Source organism: Callithrix jacchus, chromosome 2 (assembly GCF_049354715.1).
Source record: "Callithrix jacchus isolate 240 chromosome 2, calJac240_pri, whole genome shotgun sequence".
Classification (NCBI taxonomy): Eukaryota; Metazoa; Chordata; class Mammalia; order Primates; family Cebidae; genus Callithrix; species Callithrix jacchus.
The window spans coordinates 116,350,969-116,370,843 of record NC_133503.1 but is presented as its reverse complement, the minus strand read 5'-3'; the positions used below and the strand labels follow the sequence as shown (position 1 = coordinate 116,370,843).

At 37.6% G+C, this 19,875-nt stretch overlaps 1 protein-coding gene across 10 annotated transcripts in view; it reads right to left on the bottom strand.

The window, feature by feature from the left end:
- KIAA0825 (KIAA0825 ortholog) overlaps positions 1–19,875 on the bottom strand; it is a 451,052-nt gene that overhangs the window by 120,080 nt on the left and 311,097 nt on the right. Inside the window, exon 22 of one of the 10 annotated variants that reach the window (XM_035292234.3) lies at positions 2,056–2,273. The exons of the other annotated variants lie outside the window; for them this stretch is intronic. Within the exon in view, the coding sequence (XP_035148125.1) occupies positions 2,168–2,273 (106 nt within the window). The 3' untranslated portion in view covers positions 2,056–2,167. Of the gene's footprint in view, positions 1–2,055; positions 2,274–19,875 lie in introns of those variants that run through there. 10 annotated transcript variants of the gene reach the window in all.

The following is a 19,875-nucleotide window of genomic DNA, read 5'->3' as shown; positions in this document are numbered from 1 at the left end:
GATATGAACAGACACTTCTCAAAAGTAGAAATTTTTGTGGCCAAAACACATATGCAAAAAAGGTCATCATCACTGGTCATTAGAGAATTGCAAATCAAAACCACAATGAGATACCATCTCACACCAGTTAGAATAATGATTATTAAAAAGTCAGGAAACAACAGATACTAATGAAGATGTGGAGAAATAGGAATGCTTTTACACTGTTGGTGGGAGTGTAAATTAGGTCAACCATTGTGGAAGGTCAAAGACAGTATGGCAATTCCTCAAGGATCTAGAACCAGAAATGCCATTTGACCCAGCAATCTCATTACTGGATATATACCCGAAGGATTATTAATCATTCTACTATAAAGACACACACACATGTAGGTTTATTGAGCACTATTCACAATAGCAAAAACTTGGAACCAACCCAAATGCTCATCAATGATAGATTGGATAAAGAAAATGTGGCACATATACACCATGGAATACTACACAGCCATAAAAAAGAATGAGTTCATGTCCTTTGTAGGGACATGGATGAAGCTTGAAACCATCATTCTCAGCAAACTAACACAAGAACAGAAAAGCAAACACTGCGTGTTCTCACTCAAAAGTGGGAGTTAAACAATGAGAACACATGGACACAGGGAGGGGAACATCACACACCAGGGCCTGTCAGGAGTTGGGGGTGCCAAGGGGAGGGAAAGCATTAGGACAAATACCTAATGCATGTGGGACTGGAAAGCTAGATGATGGGTTGATAGGTGCAGCAAACCACCATGGCACATGTATACCTATGTAGCAAACCTGCAAGTTCAGCACATGTATCCCAGAACTTAAAGTAAAATTTTAAAAAATTAAATAAACTGCCTCTAGCAATCAATTTTAACTCATAATGGGAATAGTATATTAAGACATTTCTGCTTGCAGCATTTCTAAATTTGTTTGCATTGAGCTATAAGTATTCCATTTAGAAAATTCAGAATGAAAATCTGGAATTTAGAAACAGCAACAATTACTATTGAATGTTTACTACCTTTTTCAAGGATCTGAAAAAGATAATATCTATGATGTTTTGTGATAATATAAGGATTTTTTTTTAAAAAATGAAATGAATTGACACTAAGTTGTATTGTTGAATTTGGCTTTTTCTTGAAGTCAGGGACTATGAGTTCTGAGCTTCATCAATGTTTCTTATAGCACTTTGGGCACAGGAGATTAGGCAACTTATATTTACAAAGATTTGTTGTGACTGGAAATATCTTCTATCTTGAATGATCACTAGTTCTTAAGTTATATTTTTTATAGTAAATGAAGTTGAGATTTATCTTTTTCAGATACGGAAAGTTCTATATGCATAATTAAATGATAATTCTATTTTACCTCAAATTTTTTGAATACTTTCCTCAATTTTCAACTCTATTCCCCTATATGTGGGCCTCTTCATGAGAAGTCATTATGTAAATTACAGATTTCTCTCTCACCTTTACTTTTCTTAATATGGGAGTTAAATGGTCATGTTATGTAAATTAGCAATTTCAATACAATTCCTTTATTTTTATCAAAATAAAATACAAAATTCTGCCCTTTCAGAATTTTATATGTGAAACCTAAGCCATTTAAAGGGCAAGTGTAGTAAAGCACCTATATTGTAATTAATGAAAGATTATAAAGTATGAATTAGTAACAGGCTCTAAGAAAAATTTACCAGATTTTTAGATACTCATATATTCTTAAATAAGTCCTATTGATACATTATGGGATATATGACATCTAACTAAGCTGCCTTGGAGCTACCAAGAGATTAATATGAACTACAAAAAAAAACTTAAAATAAGGTCAGTAACTTTTGCTCTTTCGTAAGAAAAAGCAAAATTTAGAGAGGTTTGGAAGTCTAGCTCATGGTCTTGATCTTGCCCCTTTACTAGAGATCCTTTGCTAGACAATCTATTGAAACCCAGAGGATAATGTAATGATGACTATGCCACAATATACAAAATACCATGGTAAGAAGAGTGTTTAAATGAAATGTTATAATGGTGCAGAATTGCAAATATTTAAGTTGGTTAGATCTTAAAAATCAGGGTGGACCAACTGCATCATCCATCATTCCTCCTCCAGCCTTTCTTCCCAATCTTTTCCTATCCTATCTTACTCATTTATTTCTACTTACTTCATCTTACTTCTTCCCTTCCTTTTCTCTTCTCACCTTTTCTTCTCCCTTCTTTCTTCCTTCCTTTCCATGCTGTTCCCTACTGAATGCCCATTCTTTCCCAGACATTGTGCTAGGTATCAGGGGAAGATAATTAGGATCAGTTATCAATCTTTGAAGATCTATTACTATCTTTATAAGAGGACCAGCCACCTAAACAGATACTTTTCATTCCATGCTAAAAGTACAATAGAAGTGACAGGAAGCTTAAGCCTAAGGAAAAACACCTAAAATGATCATTCCCTTGGTGAGCTCATTCCTGAGATGCATCTTAAAGCATGAGTAGGACTAACTAGCAATAAAGGAACGAAGAAATCTGTTTCAGGCAGAAAGGACAGCATGAACGAAGACCCAGGGGATAAAAAGCATCAAACAATATCTTTACAAGAAGTTCAGTCGGCACAGCCACACTCGGTGGCCTGGGGAGTGACAGCATTAGTTTTATATTTTAGAAGGTTCATGCTGTCAGCAGAGTGGAAGATGGATTTAAGAATAAAACTGGAGTTCAGAAGACTAGTTGGGGGCATTTTTCTACTGAATTCTAGGTGAGTGATGATTACTGCCTGGTGATCATAAAATAGAGAACATTAAATAACACACCTGGAAGATCCAGAATCAAACCCCAGGTTTCTTCACTGCCAGTCCAGAACTCTCTGTACTATACCAGCGATACAGTTTGTTATCTTCTGGTAAAACTGAAACATTTTTGTTCTTCGTTCCATTAGCCATGAGGATCCAGATTATCTGGGAGCTCAGCTCTAATTTTTTCATGAATCAATTCAATATTCATTTATCACGAGTACTTGGCATGATGAACTCACCTTTTGCATAAAGAGATCTGCTATTTTAGGGGGAAAACTCAACCAGAACCATTGCTGTTATATTCATTGTTATAGGATATTTGCAAACCATGTGAATATAAACCTGTTTCTACAGTAAAGGGTGCACGCCCTCTCCTGGTATAATCTCCTTATGTGTAACCTCTCAGTGCTACTAAATTTGATGCTCAAATAGCTGCTCCACCACAGACCCTCACTGCTAGTGCCACTGTAATATTTCAGCTAATGAGATAAGGGGCACACTTGAGGTCTTTATGTGCCAAATTGCTAAAAATGAGAAAAATTACTTTTAAATGCTAAAAAGATGAAACTGCTGGTGCAGAAGGTCACCAAACACCACCAGCTGCTCCACAGGTTTGGAGTTTGGAAAAAGAATCCCATTTCAAAATCAACAATGTAACTCCAGGACATGAGAAACCAAACTATATCAGTGCTTTGAGCAAGAAGTACAATTTGGAAATCATACTAAATAGCTGGATAATTTGATAAAAGTATTGACAATTCAGTCTGTGCCCATACTATATTTCTAAATAACTTAATATATAGAGAGAAGTCAATCATAAATAGTAAGAATATTTTGTTTGCTTTAGCATATTTGTAAATTGACTTAAACACATATTTATAGTACTTATTTGTAAAATGGCAGTTTTATCAGAGCATAGACTCTTTTCAGCGGAGACGGGAGAATGTGATACTTTTATATGTGAATTCAAATATAAGTGATTTAACACGCATACATGCATACACATAGACACACACACGCCATACCCCAAAGCATTTTCTTGTTATTGTCATTTAAAGTATAACATAAATTAAAGAGTGACATGAATGAAAAGTACAAAAATTTTCCTCAAATCTAATTGTCTCACCGTTTAAACTACAGCAGTCGTTTTCTAGGTTGGCTGCATACTAAAATTACCTGGAAAGATTTTAAAACAACTGATGGCCCAGGCCCTGCACCAGTGCAGTCAGAAGGCCCTGCACCAGTGCACCCACCTCTGTGGGTCAGGCCTAAGTGTTGGTTGTGTTTCAGTTTTCCCAGGTGATTGTGCTGTGTAGCTAGGATTGAGAGTTAGCTCTAGGGCAGGGTTTCTCAACCTTAGCACTATTGACAGTTGGGGCTGGATAATTGTTAGGGCTACCCCGTGCATTGTAGGATGTCTGGCAACCTTCCGGGCCTTACCCACCACATGCCAGTAGCAACCCCTCCTCCTCCAGTTGCGACAAGAAAACCGTCTCCAAACATTGACAAGTATCCCCTGAGGGTGCAAAATAGGCCCTAATTGAGAACCACTGTTGTAGAGAAATAAATTCCCCTTCTTTCCCTCCCTACTGAGTCTCAGCAGCAGCTGCTATATGGAGGCCTATCTGTGGTCTCCATGTTTTGCTATTTTTCTTTCTTCAAAACTGCCCACCTCGTTTCTTGTTCCATGTTCTCCCCACCTTCCAAATCTGACTTAATCAAGTATTCCGCCAAGAAGTCTTCCCGGATGATCCCATCCCATACCATCTGACTTCCTCTTCCTTCTGTCATCTCAGCATGCCTGCCACCAAAATGTTAGCAAGTTGCTTCGTAAATATTCTTGTCTTTTGGAAGATGTTCTCAATTAGACTATAAACCCATTGACAGAATGAAGGAACTATGTCTTGTGCTTATTTTAGAATCATAGAATTTTTTTAAATGGAAGGTTCTATTGCCACTTAAAATGATTTAAAATATCATCTTATTGAACTAGTTCACTTCAACAGGCAATGCATAAGACAGCTTCAGATACAACTTAATACAACATCAGTTCTCCCAACCAAAATTCCAGGTGGATATTTTTTAGGAATTCAAACTTATTTTAAATTTTATTGATTATAACTATATATAGCTAAATATATCTTTAAAAATAAAGAACTGTCCTGCTAGATATTAAGACATACCATAAAGCCATAATATTAAAACTCATATTGGATTGGCACGAAACAGACAAACTAATGAATGGAACAGAATAGAGAACTCAGACAAACCTATGAATACATGTGAATTTTATAAATGAATAAAGCATCACCACAAATGAATTCTGGCAGAAGAAAAAGAATGATCAACTAGAAAATCTCATACAACTAATCTTGATATGAAATACTGAAATTCATAGTTACTGTTTGACTATTTCAAATAATGTCAACTCTTAATTTTTGTGTTCTCAGTTTCATCCTCAAAACCAAGTTGCTTTTCTGCTGGTTGCTTAACGAATACAACTTGCCTCTGTAATGTAAGAAATGTTTGTAGGAATGACCAGTGACATGCAAATAACTTTGACTTTAATTTTCAAATATACAGAAAGCCAATTTATAGGTATACAATAGACTGTTTAAAGAAAATAAAATCCTAAGAAATATTTTCAAATAAAAATATTAAAAGTACAAAGTAAAAAGGAGACATAAGGTATAAAAAATTCTGAGGGTGAAAAGAGGGTGTGCAAAATGAAGAAGTACCTAAAATAGAAGATAGGGAAGCCATAATATAAAACTATTCTCAGCAAAGCAAAAGAATGCAATAATTACCTTCAGAAGATTGAAGCTTAAAGAAATGAATGTAAACATTCAAGACCAAAAGGCAAGAGTACGAAAGAATTCTAAATTCAGAGACTTTATCTTTAAATCTGAGCTGAATGGTTACTACATTAAAAAATTGTTCATTACATTTGAATGAGTAATAATACTACTTTTGATTTATTGAACTTCTTTGTGCCAGTGATTCCAAAGAGCTCTGAAAATGCCTTGTGACAGATATTATTTCCTTTTTACAGACGAAGAAATTGAGGTATGTTGAGCTTAAGTGACTTGTTCATTGTCACAATTAATCAGTGGTAATGCTGGAAATAAAATTTAAAGTTCTCTGCTATCCAGTGTAAGGGCTGTTTTCTGTCTCATGTTAAATGATCCATAATTAACTTACCGCAGGAATAAAGTAGATTCTTGAGGAATAATTATGGAAATCATGCCTTGGTTAAGATTCATGTTCATGTTAAATCACTAATAAAGTCACAAAAAGTACCCAAATCCTTAAATACATAAAAGAATCCCCCAACTTGTTATTCAAATAAGACTAATGTAGATACAGCAAATTTTTAGCAGTAATCAACTGAATTTAAGAGATAAGTTTTAGTTTAAAATTTAAAAAATTTGTTATTCCCTAATAATGTACTATTAACTGTCTTCTTAATGAGTTCTTAGTGAGTCCAATTAGTTTTTTAAAACAATTACTTCCAAACTAAAAAATAACCTCATGTATAGCTTAAGACTTTGCAAGCTCAACACATCTTTTTGATGTCTAAGCACTTGGAAGAGAAAGCTTAGCAATTAAACACAAACGATTACTGAATGCCTAAATTGACACCACAGGAATAATCTACTGATTTTCTAAGTGTTGGTGGAATCAAATGTTGATATATTTTAAAGTGAGGAATACAACGAGTTGTTCAGTTACACACTGAATGCAAAGAAGTGATCATTTATTGAATGCAAAGTTTGCTGATGCATTGTTACTCATCTGGATCTGACATAAACAAAATGGCAGCAATTACAACTACCCTCCCAAATAAACTTGTATTGCAAAAAGTGCATATAAAAATTATTTATTTGGGCAGAATGGCCTAACTAATGATGAATTAATGCAACATGAATCACCAGTCACTTTTCCATTTGGTATTTTTCTCTTCTTAGACCTTTCATGTTCTCAAATTTTCTAGTTTCCCAGTACCTAATTATAACTGCTTTTTCTTTATTAAAGGGGTCACTTTGACAGGATTATGTTATCAATGCATAGGAAGTGGCCAGTATTCTTGAGAAAGTCCACAGATATCCTTGCCTATATCATGCCACTGTGAACTGGTCCAAATAATACTCAATTGTACCTTAAGACACTGTGGAAGGAAACTGCCACCAAACAGCAGTCCTTCTATTCTACCACAGCATTCTGGCTCAGCCTGCACCAATCACCCTGCAGACAAGTTACAAGTTTACTCATTTAGACATGATCTATTTAGGACATTTCTACAGCAAAAATTCATCAGTACCTTCCCCCTTCCCTCATTTCTACTGAGTTAGTACAAACTTGGAGCTTATCATTCAATTCTCTTCACACTCCGGATTTGTTACAAGTTTCAAGTACTACTATGCACCAGTCAAGTTGTGTGTTATTTTGCTGTTCCTAAAATACATCTTTCCCTTTTTTTCCTTTACCCTCTGTTTGCAACACAGTGTGCCAATAATGGCTCCCAATCTGAAGTGTTCCCTTAAATGGTTCCCTCTGTGCCGCATCCCTTGACCACCCATTCATCTTTCCACCTGTGTCATCTTCTCTGCCACAGATCTCTCTTAGGTATGTAGAAACATTGTATCAGTTTTACTACATGTATCATGTGCTAATTTCTATATGGCTATTTGTATGTAAGTCTCAATTTCTGATACAGAACTGAATTTCTGAGGGCAGTCTCTATTTTGTACATATGCTCGGTGTTTCATTTATATTCAGTGGCTTCTCAATACATATTTGTTAAATGCATGAATAATACAGAAGAAATAGAGCAATTATAGACATTATGTAAGATTGTCAAATTGGTTAAATATATAAAATCTAAAGCTGTATGTGTAATTTACATGACTTTATAGGTCAGCTTGGATACTAAATTAACTGTTGACTTCTCCAAAGAAAAGAAAACAATTATAGAATGTAAATGTATTAAAGGCAAGTGGGTTTATCTGTTTTGTTCACTGATGTATTCCAAGTGCCTAAAACAGTGTCAGGCATATAACGGGCTTTTAATAAATATTTGTTGAATAAACAATTACTTTTAAAAAAAACAGCTATTTTAAAGCATACTCTGGATTTTTGTATGTTCTTTAGATTTTTATCTGACCCTCAATTTTCTAACATTTTATTTGAAAAAATCTAGTCCAATCTCATTTTATTCGATATACATGGTACTATCTCTATACAGATATTAATAATGCTTGAATATTAAGAAAGATACAAAACTACCCATATTGAATATAAGTTTGGCATACTGAAATCCTGTATTCAAGAGACAGGCAATTTCTTGCAAAGATAATATGGTTTTGGATTGTCAATGATGCAGGGATCTATTGTCTATATGTTGGCCTTGTGAAAAAAATTTAAAGTTTGTCAGCAGGTTTAGACTTCCTTGGCTACTGCTTAGGTTTAACTGGGCTAAGAAAGTTATGAAGACTGAAGAGTCCATTAGGTAATGACTAGTAATGCCAAAGCTGATGGTATCACTTTTGATCCTCTCCTCAAAGCTCTTAGACAAAACAGCCCTGTAATCATAGGCTTAAGCTTCTTAAACACAGCACATACAGCCACGGCCAGGAAAAATAAAACCAGAAGCTAGAGCTGACGTGGGGGTTAGTCCATCCTGCTAGTCCTCAAAGATACTTTTCCAAATAAAAAACTGCAAAAGTCACGTATCAGCCAACACCAGAGAAAATCCACAGCAATTCAGAAAGCAAGGATGAAAACCATAATCAAATTCTGCTACCTGAGTGGCACAGTGCCTAATGCACTGATAACAAAACAGAAACCCCTAATCAAGAAGTCAGCATGTTGTTTAGGACAAGGGTAAATCAAGTGTAGTGTCAAGATGGCTACAAAGTCAAACCAAGCAAAATATTGAGTGCTGAAAACATTTCATTTGTTTCTTATCTTTCTTTCTGATTAGCAGACATGGACAAGGTGGCATATCAAGGCTCATGAACAGTATGTGTGTGCTTAACTACTTGTCATTTAAAATTTAGCTTAGATAAGACCTCCAATAAGCCTTCATTGATTGCCACTCCTACCTCCTTCCTATCCATCTTTGCTCCTTGGCAATCGGATACATGCTTATAATGACCAAATACCATGAATGATTAAGATCTGTTTCTGTTGTCAGTCTCCTCAGTTAGACTGTAAGTTCTTTGACAACAGGGGCCTGTCCTATTTATCTCTACATCCCTTAGTACCAGCCACCTAATGGGTGCTTCACAAATCACAGAGGGACAGAGGGAATAAGGAAGGTTTTTTGTTTGTTTGTTTGTTTTAGAGACTGGGTCTTGCTCTGTCAACCAGGTTGGAGAACAGTGATACAATCATAGCTCACTGCAGCCTCGAATTCTTGGGCTCAAGTGAGCCTCTCATCTCAGCTTCCCAAGTAGTTGGGACTAGAGGCATACCCAATCATGCCCAGAAAACTTTAAAAGCTTTTATAGAGAAAGAGTCTTGCTTCATCACCCAGGCTGGTAACAGAAGCTTTGGGGCCACATGGAGCTGTCTTGAAATGCAAGCTCGGGCCGGGCATGGTGGCTCATGCCTATAATCCCAGCACTTTGGGAGCCCGAGGCGGGTGGATCACGAGGTCAAGAGATTGAGGCCATCCTGGTCAACATGGTGAAACCCTATCTCTACTAAAAATACAAAAAATTGGCTGGGCATGGTGGCATGTGCCTGTAATCCCAGCTACTAAGGAGGCTGAGGTAGGAGAATTGCCTGAACCCTGGAGGTAGAGGTTGCAGTGAGCCGAGATCATGCCATTGCACTCCAGCCTGGGTAACAAGAGCAAAACTTCGTCTCAAAAAAAAGAAAAAAGAAAAAAAAAGAAATGTAAGCTCCACTTATGGGGGACTGTGGCCTGGTGCTGTGGCTGCTACTCAGGGAATTTGCACCCACACCTTCTGCTTCTCCACTGAGATTATCCTGGGCTCCAACTCCTCTTGCCCATAGGCTAGTTCTACACCCCCCTGGGCTTGTCTTTTATGCAGAGTTTAGGCATTCATTTTTCCAGAACAGGAGTTGGCACAGGCTCCATTTTTACTAGATTTGTATGCTCTAGAAAATCATTTATTTTCTCTGAGTCTCAGTGTCTTCATATGTTATATAGGGATAATAATACCTGTACCTTGAATGGTTGTCATAAGATAAAATGAAGTAATGTATATAAAGTCTCCAACACCAGCACCTGGTGAATAAATGGTAGCTATTGTTAAATATGTCTACGACATTACCACTAGCTACAAATATATGGATCAGTCTTCAGACTAATAGCTGATGACTGGTAGCTATCAACATAATATATACCAGTCTTTGCAGACACATCCAAAGGTCTGCAATGTTATCTTAAAATGTGAAGACAATTAGCACTTTACTAAATGCTTAAAACAAGCTAGCATTATTTCCTGAATCCTGACTTGCCAGATCTTACATCTTCACTAATTATCATTTTATGAATAAAAATGGGCAACTACTTCAGCCACTATATTTTCTTTCTATTTCAAAACAAGTATAATAATTCTGCAGAACCGAGATACCTTATTTTTCAAGTCAGGACTCTCAAAAAAATTGCTGTATATTCATACAAGAGTCTTTTTTATTGCTTGTGTTAAAATTTCAAAAGCCTAAGAAATGATGAACTAATATAGGCTGTTTCCTCTCAAGATGTATTTAGAAGCTGAAGAGAATTATTACATCAAGGACAATCTCCCTTTAAACATCTTAATAAATGAACTTTTGAAATGTCAGTCTCCCATTCACAGAATTTCTAGAGATGTGTGTTAAATTTTAATATATAGTAGTCATCACTAAATGATAAATTTTTAAGTGATCTTACTGGTGGTGCCAGGCAGTGTCACAAGGCTGGCTGGTAACTCAACCTTTCATGTGGTGCTCCACGGGCTACTGCCTGGGAGTCCATTGGACATCCTTGAGACATTCTTGCTCTTGTGGCACTAGAACAGCACGGGGCCTCCTGAGGAGGGTCCTAGAGACTCAAAAGTTCAGTCTCATCAACTTTGACCAAAATTCCAAGGAGGAAAGTTTAAAGGACACAAGCCATGTCTATTCCTTCTGCTCCTTTATAAAAGATATCCTCTGGAAAAAATGGCTAAAGTCCCTGGGGTCAGCCCACTTCTGCTTTCACCCAAAGTTTTTGAAAGGCGATACCTAAAATGATGGTAATGGAAGGACCTCTAGCTGGAAGCAGGAAACGAAGCCATTAGCCTGTAGGAAAATGGCTTTATCTTCTAGCAATCTATACCATCCCTCTAAGCCCTTAAATGTTTGCCATCTCAGGGATATGAACCCAGATTTTTTTCCCCCATCTCTGATTTCCTAATTAAAGATAAAAGTGTTTAAAAATAGTATTGGTGCCAATTTTAAGGAAAAAGTTACAAAAATAAATATTTGAGCAAGTTCAATTTCAAATAGAGACAGTTTTACTTATAAGATGGCTGCAATGAAGGGAACAGGCTGAACAACATACACACTGGAAGAAAAGACTGAGTTAGAGAAATCGGGGTTTGATTTAGCTAATTAGAATAGGGATATTCATCTACAGCTCCAGTTGCAAGTCTTTTTAACATACACCTATTTGGGTAGAAATTTAGCACGGAATCTGGGATGCTTTTCTATTTTTCCTTTGGCTTTTATCTGTCCACAAACAAATATACATACATTTGAAATGTGAGAAAAAACTTAAATTCTGTAGCAGCTTTTGTAAAAATAATAGAAACTTTTGTAAAAACAGCTTTAAACACCCTGTTTGCCAAGTCAAACAACATGCCAATTCTGTGAAAGCTGCTACAGGTTTTGTGCTTGTCAAGAGTTGTGGAACCTGGACTGTTCTGACAGCCACCAGAGATTATTTAAATATAAGAATAATTACAATTCTATCAGCCACTTAAAATTGTATTAAAAGGCCTACCTCAAACGTGAGCTGCATTTGGAAACAAATCACTGTTACTGTGACGGCCACCGATGATGGATGTTATGCTGATCAACCCCCTTTCTTGACAAACCGATTCTAGGAAACTTCTGTTGTTGTGAATGGAATTTAAGGCCCAAGTAAACCTCTGTCTTTTGCAGTACCCTTTTGTGTAACAGCATATTGGAAAAGGTAATTCATTGGCCGAGAATAGGGTTACTCACAGCAGAGTCATTTCTTTAACTATCATTTCACATGCTTTCAGTTGTTTGCTAAAAATACTACTACAGAAGACAGAAGAGTTTTCATTATTTCTTAGACAACTGTAATAATGTACACCAGTCATTAGTGGTGGCTTATGCGTGTAATCTCAACACTTTGGAAGGCCAAGGCAGGTGGATCACCTGAGGTCAGGAGTTCGAGACCAGCCTGGGCAACATGGCAAAACCCTGTCTCTGCTAAAAATACAAAAACTGGCCAGGCATGGTGGTGGGTGCCTGTAATCCCAGCTACTTAGGAGGTTGAGACAGGAGAATCCCTTGAACCTGGGAAGGGGAGGTTGCAGTGAGCCAAGATTGCACCACTACACTACAGCCTGAGTGACACAGCAAGACCCCGTCTTAAAAAAAAGGAAACCTAATATAAACCTACATTTCGGAAAAAATAATAAGAACAACCATTGTTCTAAAGAAATGAAGAATGGTTATTTTTTGAAACTTGGTTGAGGTCTTAACATACATGAATGAATGAATAAAATAACAACCAAAGCAATATAAATTTTTGTTGAAAAACATTCAGGCCTGGTGTGGTGGCTCATGTCTGCAATCCCAGTATTTTCGGAGGCTAAGGCAGGAGGATGACTTGTGCTCAATATTTGGGATCAGCCTGGGCAATATGGTAACATGTCATTTCCACTAAAAATAAAAATTAAAAAAAAAAAGCCAAGTTTGGTGGTGTGAGCTGGAAAAATAAAAGAAAAAATTAAAATGACAGTTATTTGATACTTGTTAGTTCACAGAGTCTTGGAACTTTAACATTGTACAGTGAGGCAAAAGCCCTTGTTCTACTCACTTTGCCATTTTACTCATTGAAAAAAATATGAACAAATTTTAATTCAATAGCACATCACAGGTAGGGAGATGGGATCAGGCAATAAGAGAGTGGGTACCTTGTTGGTAGAAATTTTTATTATTATTATTATTATTATACTTTAAGTTCTAAGATACTTAGAACTTGCAGATTTCTTACATAGGATTACACATGTCATGGTGGTTTGCTGCACCCACCAACCTGTCACCTACATTAGGTATTTCTCCTAATGCAATCCCTCCCCTAGGCCCCTACTCCCCAACAGGCCCTGGTGTGTAACGTTCCCCTCCCTGTGTCCATGTGTCTCATTGTTCAACTCCTAATTATGAGTGAGAACAAGCGGTGTTTGCTCTTCTGTTCCTGTGTCAGTTTGCTGAGGATGATGGTTTCTAGCTTCATCCATGTCCCTGCAAAGGACATGAACTCATCCTTTTACGGCTGCATACTATTCCATGGTATATAGGTGCCACATTTTCTTTATCCAGTCTATCATTGATGGGCATTTAGGTTGGTTCCAAGTCTTTGCTATCGTAAACAGTGCTGCCGTAAACATACACGTGCATGTATCTTTATAGTAGAATGATTGATAATTCTTTGGGTATATACCCAGTAATGGGATTGCTGGGTCAGATGGAATTTCTGGTCCTGAATTCTTGAGGAATTGCCACACAGTTGTCCACAATTGTTGAACTAATTTACACTCCCACCAACAGTGTAAAAGTGTTCCTTATTTCTCCACATCCTCTCCAGCATCTGTTGTTTCCTGACTTTTTAATGATCACCATTCTAAATAGCATGAGATGGCATCTCATTGTGGTTTTGATTTGCATTTCTCTAATGACCAGTGATGATGACCTTTTTTGCATATGTGTTTTGGCCACATAAATGTCTCATTTTAAGAAGTGTCTGTTCATATCCTTTGTCCACTTTTTTGATGGAGTTGTTTGGTTTTCTCTTGTAAATTTGTTTAAGTTCCTTGTAGATTCTGGATATTAGCCCTTTGTCAGATGGATAGATTTCAAAAATTATCTCCCATTCTGTAGTTTGCCTGTTTATTCTGATGATAGGTTCTTTTGCCATGCAGAAGCTCTTTTGTTTAATTAGATCCCATTTGTCAATTTTGGCTTTTGCTGTCATTGCTTTTGGTGTTTAGTCATGAAGTCTTTGCCCATGCCTATGTCCTGAATGGATTGCCTAGGTTTTCTTCTAGGGTTTTTATGGTTTTAGGTTTTACATTTAAGTTTTTAATCCTTCTTGAGTTAATTTTTGTGTAAGGTGTAAGGAAGGGATCCAGTTTCAGTTTTCTGCATATGGCTAGCCGGTTTTGCCAACACCATTTATTAAATAGGGAATCCTTTCCCTATTGCTTGTTTTTGGACAGGTTTGTCGAGGATCAGATGGTTGTAGATGTGTGGTGTTATTTTTGAGGCCTCTGTTCTGTTCCATTGGTCTATATATTTGTTTTGATACCAGTAGCATACTGTTTTGGTTATTGTAGGCTTGTAGTATAGTTTGAAGTCAGGTAGTGTAATGCCTCCAGCTTTTTTCTTTTTGCTTACGATTGTCTTGGCTATATGGGATCTTTTTTGGTTCCATATAGAATTTAAAGTAGTTTTTTTCTAATTCTGTGAAGAAAGTCAATGGTAGTTTGATGGGGATGGCATTAAATCTATAAAGTACTTTGGGCAATATGGCCATTTTCATGATATTGATTATTCCTATCCATGAGCATAGAATGTATCTTCATTTGTGTGTGTCCTCTCTTATTTCCTTGAGTAGTGGTTTCTAGTTCTCCTTGAAGAGGTCCTTCACATCCCTTGTCAGTTGTATTCCCAGGTATTTTATTCTCTTTGTAGCAATTGTGAATGGGAGTTCACTCACAATTTGGCACTCTGTTTGTCTACTATTGGTGTATAGGAACGCTTGTGATTTTTGCACAATGATTTTGTATCCTGAGATTTTGCTATAAGTGCTTATCAGCTTAAGGAGATTTTGGGCTGAGAAAATGGGTTTTTCTAAATATACAATCATGTCATCTGCAAATAGAGACAATTTGACCTCCTCTCTTCCTAACTGAATACACTTTATTTCTTTCTCTTGTCTGATTGCTCTGGCCAGAATTACCAATACTATGTTGAATGGGAGCAGTGAGAGAGGGCATCCTTGTCTTATACCAGTTTTTAAAGGGAATGCTTCCAGCTTTTGCCCATTCAGTATGATATTAACTGTAGGTTTGTCATAAATAGCTCTTATTAGTTTGAGATATGTTCCATCGATACCAAGTTTTTTGAGAGTTTTTAGCATGAAGCAGTGTTGAATTTTATTGAAGGCCTTTTCTGCATCTATTGAGATAATCATGTGGCTTTTGTCATTGGTTCTGTTTATGTAATGGATTATGTTTGTTGATTTGCCTATGTTGAACCAGCCTTGCATCCCAGGGACGAAGCCCACTTGATTATGGTGTGGATAAGCTTTGTGATGTGCTGCTTGATTTGGTTTGCCTGAAATTTTTGTTGTTGTTGTGTCTTTGCCAGGTTTTGGTATCAGGATGATGCTGGCCTCATATAATGAGTTAGAAAGGAGTCCCTCTTTTTCTACTGTTTGGAATAGTTTCAGAAGGAATGGTACCAGCTCCTCTTTGTACCTCTAGTAGAATTTGTCTGTGAATCTGTCTGGTCCTGAGATCTTTTGTTTGGTAGGTTATTAATTACTGCCTCAATTTCAGAACTTGTTATTGGTCTATTCAGGGATTCAAGTTCTTCCTGGTTTAGTCTTGGGAGGGTGTATGTGTCCTCGAATATATCCATTTCTTCTAGATTTTCTAGTTCATTTGCATAGAGATGTTTATAGTATTCTCTGATGGTAGTTTGTGTTTCTGTGGGATCAGTGGTTATATCCTTTTTTTCATTTCTTATTGTGTCTATCTATTTTCTTCATTATTAGTCTGGCTAGTGCTCTATCTATTTTTTTTAATCTTTTCAGAAAACAAGCTCCTGGATTTCTTGATTTTTTGAAGGGTTTTTCATGTCTCTATCTCCTTCAGTTCTGCTCTGATCTTAGTTATGCTTTCTCTTCTGCTAGTTTTTTAATTTGTTGGCTCTTGCTTCTCTAGTTCTTTTAATTGTGATGTTAGGGTGTTGATTTTAGATCTTTCCTGCTTTCTCCTGTGAGCATTTAGTGCTATAAATTTCCTTCTAAACATTGCTTTAGCTATGTCTCAGGGATTCTGGTATGTTGTGTCTTTGTTCTCATTGGTTTCAAGGAACTTATTTATTTCTGCTTTCATTTCATTATTTACCCAGTAGTCATTCAGGAGCAGGTTGTTCAGTTTTCATGTAGTAGTGGTGTTTTGAGTGAGTTTCTTAATCCTGAGTTCTAATTTGATGGCACTGTGGTCTGAAGGACTGCTTGTTATTATTTCCATTCTTTTGCATTTGCTGATGAGTTTTTTACCTCCAACTATGTAGTCAATTTTAGAATAAGTGCAATATAGTGCTAAGATGAATGTATGTTCTGTTGATTTGAGGTGGAGAGTTCTGTAGATATCTATTAGGTCTGCTTGTTCCAGAGCTGTGTTCAAGTCCTGAATATCCTTAATTTTCTATCTCGTTGATCTGTCTAAATTGACAGTGGGGTGTTAAAGTCTCCCACTATTATTGTGTGGGAGTCTAAGTCTCTTTGTAAGTCTCTAAGAAGTTGCTTTATGAATCTGAGTGTGCATATATATTTAGGATAGTTAGCTCTTCTTGTTGCATTGATCCCTTTGTCATTATGTAATGCCCTTCTTTTCTTTTTTGATCTTCGTTGGGTTAAAGTCTGTTTTTGTCAGAGACTAGGATTGCAACCCCTGCTTTTTCTTCTTTTTTGCTTTCTATTTGCTTGGTAAATCTTCCTTCATCCCTGTATTTTGAGCCTATGTGTCTTTACAGGTGAGATGGGTCTCCTGAATACACCACACCAATAGGTCTTGACCCTTTGTCCAATTTGCCAGTCAGTGTCTTTTAATTGGGGGATTTAACCCATTTTAAGATTAATTTAAGATTAATTAACTAATTTAAGATTAATATTGTTATGTGTGAATTTGATCTGTCATTATGATGCTAGCTAATTATTTTGCCCATTAGTTGACGTGATTTCTTCAGAGTGTTGATAGTTTTTACATTTTGGTATGATTTTGCAGTGGTACCAGTTTTTCCTTTCCATATTTAGTGCTCCCTTCGGGAGCTCTTGTAAGGCAGGCCTAGTGGTGACAGAATCCCTTGGTATTTGCTTGTCTGTAAAGAACTTTATTTCTCCATTGCTTATTAAGTTTAGTTTGGCTGGATATGAAATTCTGGGCTCAAAATTCTTTTCTGTAAGAATGTTGAATATTTTGCCCCCACTCTCTTCTGGCTTGTAGGGTTTCTGCCAGGAGATTTGTTGTTAATCTGATGGGCTTCCCTTTGTAGGTAACCCGACCACTCTCTCTGGCTGCCCTTAACATTTTTTCCTTCATTTGAACCCCGGTAGATCTGATGATTATGTGCTTTGGGGTTGCTCTTCTCAAGGAATATCTTTGTGGTGTTCTCTGTGTTTCCTGAATTTCAGTGGTGGCCTGTTTTGTTAGGTTGGGGAAGTTCTCCTGAATAATATCCTGAAGAGTGTTTTCCAACTTGGTTCTATTCTCCCCATCACCTTCTGGTACACCAATCAAATGTAAGTTTGGTCTTTTCACATAGTCCCATATTTATTGGAGGCTTTGTTCACTCCTTTTCATTCCTTTTTCTCTAATCTTGTCTTCATGCTTTATTTCACTCAGTTGATCTTCAGTCTCTGATATTTTTTCTTCAACTTGATTGATATGGCTATTCATATTTTATGTAAGCTTTATTCATGAAGTTCTCATGCTGTGTTTTTCAGCTCTATCAGGTCATTTATATTTTTCTCTAAACTTGTTATTTTAGTTAGCAATTCCACTAATCTGTTTTCAAGGTTCTTAGCTTCCTTGCATTGGGTTAGAACATGCTCCTTTAGCTTGGAGGAGTTTGTACCCTCCTACCAAAGCCTATTTCTGTCATTTCATCAAATTCATTCTCCATCCAGTTTTGTTCCCCTTCTGGTGAGGAGTTGTGATCCTTTGGAAGAGAAGAGGCATTCTGTTTTTTGAAATTTTCAGTCTTTTTGCACTGTTATTTCCTCCTCTTTGTGGATTATTCTACCTTTGGTCTTTGATGTTGGTGACTTTCAGATGGGGTTTTTGAGTGGATGTCTTTTTTGTCGATGTTGATGCTATTCCTTTCTGTTTGTTAGTTTTCCTTCAAACAGTCAGATCCCTCTGCTGCAGGTATGCTGGAGTTGCTGGAGGTCCATTCCAGACCTCTGGAGTTCTAATCTTTGCTGTCCTCCAGCAGAGGCTGCAGGACAGCAAAGATTGCTGCCTGTTCATTCATCTGGAAGCTTTGTCCCAGAGGGACACCTGCCAGATAACAGCCGAAGCTCTCCTGTATGAGGTGCCTGTCGAACCCTGCTGGGAGGTGTCTCCCAGTCAGGAGGCACAAGGGTCAGAGATCCCCTTGAGGAGGATTCTCTGTCTCCTCATTCTGTCCCTTAGCAGAACTTGTGTGCTGTGCTGGGAGATTTGCTGCTCTCTTCAGAGCTGGTAGGCAGTAATGTTTTTCCGCTGAAGCTGTGACCACAGCTGCCCCTTCCCCCAGGTGCTCTGTCCCAGGGTAATGGGAGTTTTATCTATAAGTCCCTGACTGGGGTTGCTACCTTTCTTTCAGAGATGCCCTGCCCAGAGAGAAGGAATCTAGAGAGGCAGTCTGGCTACAGTGGCTTTGCCAAGGTGCAGTGGGCTCCACCCAGTTCAAACTTTCCAGCTGCTTTGTTTACAGTGTACAGAGAAAAATGCCTACTCAAGCCTCAGTAAAGGCAGATGCCCTTCCTCTACCAAGCTCAAGCATCCCAGGTTAACTTCAGATTGCTGTGCTGGCAGCGAGAATTTTGAGCCAGTGGATCTTAGCTTTCTGGACTCCCTGGGGGTGGGATCCGCTGAGCTAGACCACTTGGTTCCCTGGCTTAAGCCCCCTTTCCAGGGGAGTGAATGGTTCTGTCTTGCTGGAATTCCAGCCATGCCACTGGCATATGAAACCTTCCGCAGCTAGCTTGATGTCTGCCCAAATGGCTGCCCAGTTTTGTGCTTGAAACCCCATCCCTGTCCCTGGTTGCATAGGCACCTGAGGGAATCTCCTGGTCTGCAGGTTGCACAGATTGTGAGAAAAGCGTAGTATCTGATCTAGCGTGCACAGTTCCTCACAGCACAGTCCCTCATGGCTTCCCTGGGTTAGGGGAAGGAGTTCCCCATCCCTTTGTGCTTCCTGGGTGAGACAATGCCCCACCCTCCTTTGGCTAACCCTCCATGGGCTGCACTCACTGTTTAACCAGTCCCAATCAGATGAGCTAGATTGGAAATGCAGAAATCACCTGCCTTCTGTGTTGATTTTGCTGGAAGCTGCAGACCAGAGCTGTTCCTTTTCGGCTATCTTACCAGCCACCAGAAAAAAATTTTATCTGATTTTATTTTATTTTTGAGATAGAGTGTCACTCTGTCGCCAGGCTGTAGTGCAGTCGCGTGATCTCTGCTCACTGCAACCTCCACCTTATAGGTTCAAGTGATTCTCCTGCCTTAGCTTCCCGAGTAGCTGGGACTACAAGTGCATGCCACCATACCCAGCTAATTTTGGGGAATATTTTAATGTATTAATAACATCTACAAAAAGGTGGTCTGTATTTTATTACTACCATGCACTCGTAATACTAAATAATATCAGTAATAAAATAATCATCCCTAAAAATCTTTTATTGGTCTTAATTCTAAACAACTGCAATGTGGTTTTAGTTGAATTGTGGTTAATACATATGCAAGCTTCAAATGAGTATATTTTTATTATTTATCCTTTAATAAACATTTTATTTAACATGGAAGTTAATTTAGAGAACTTAATGTTATATCATCAGCCCAGGTACA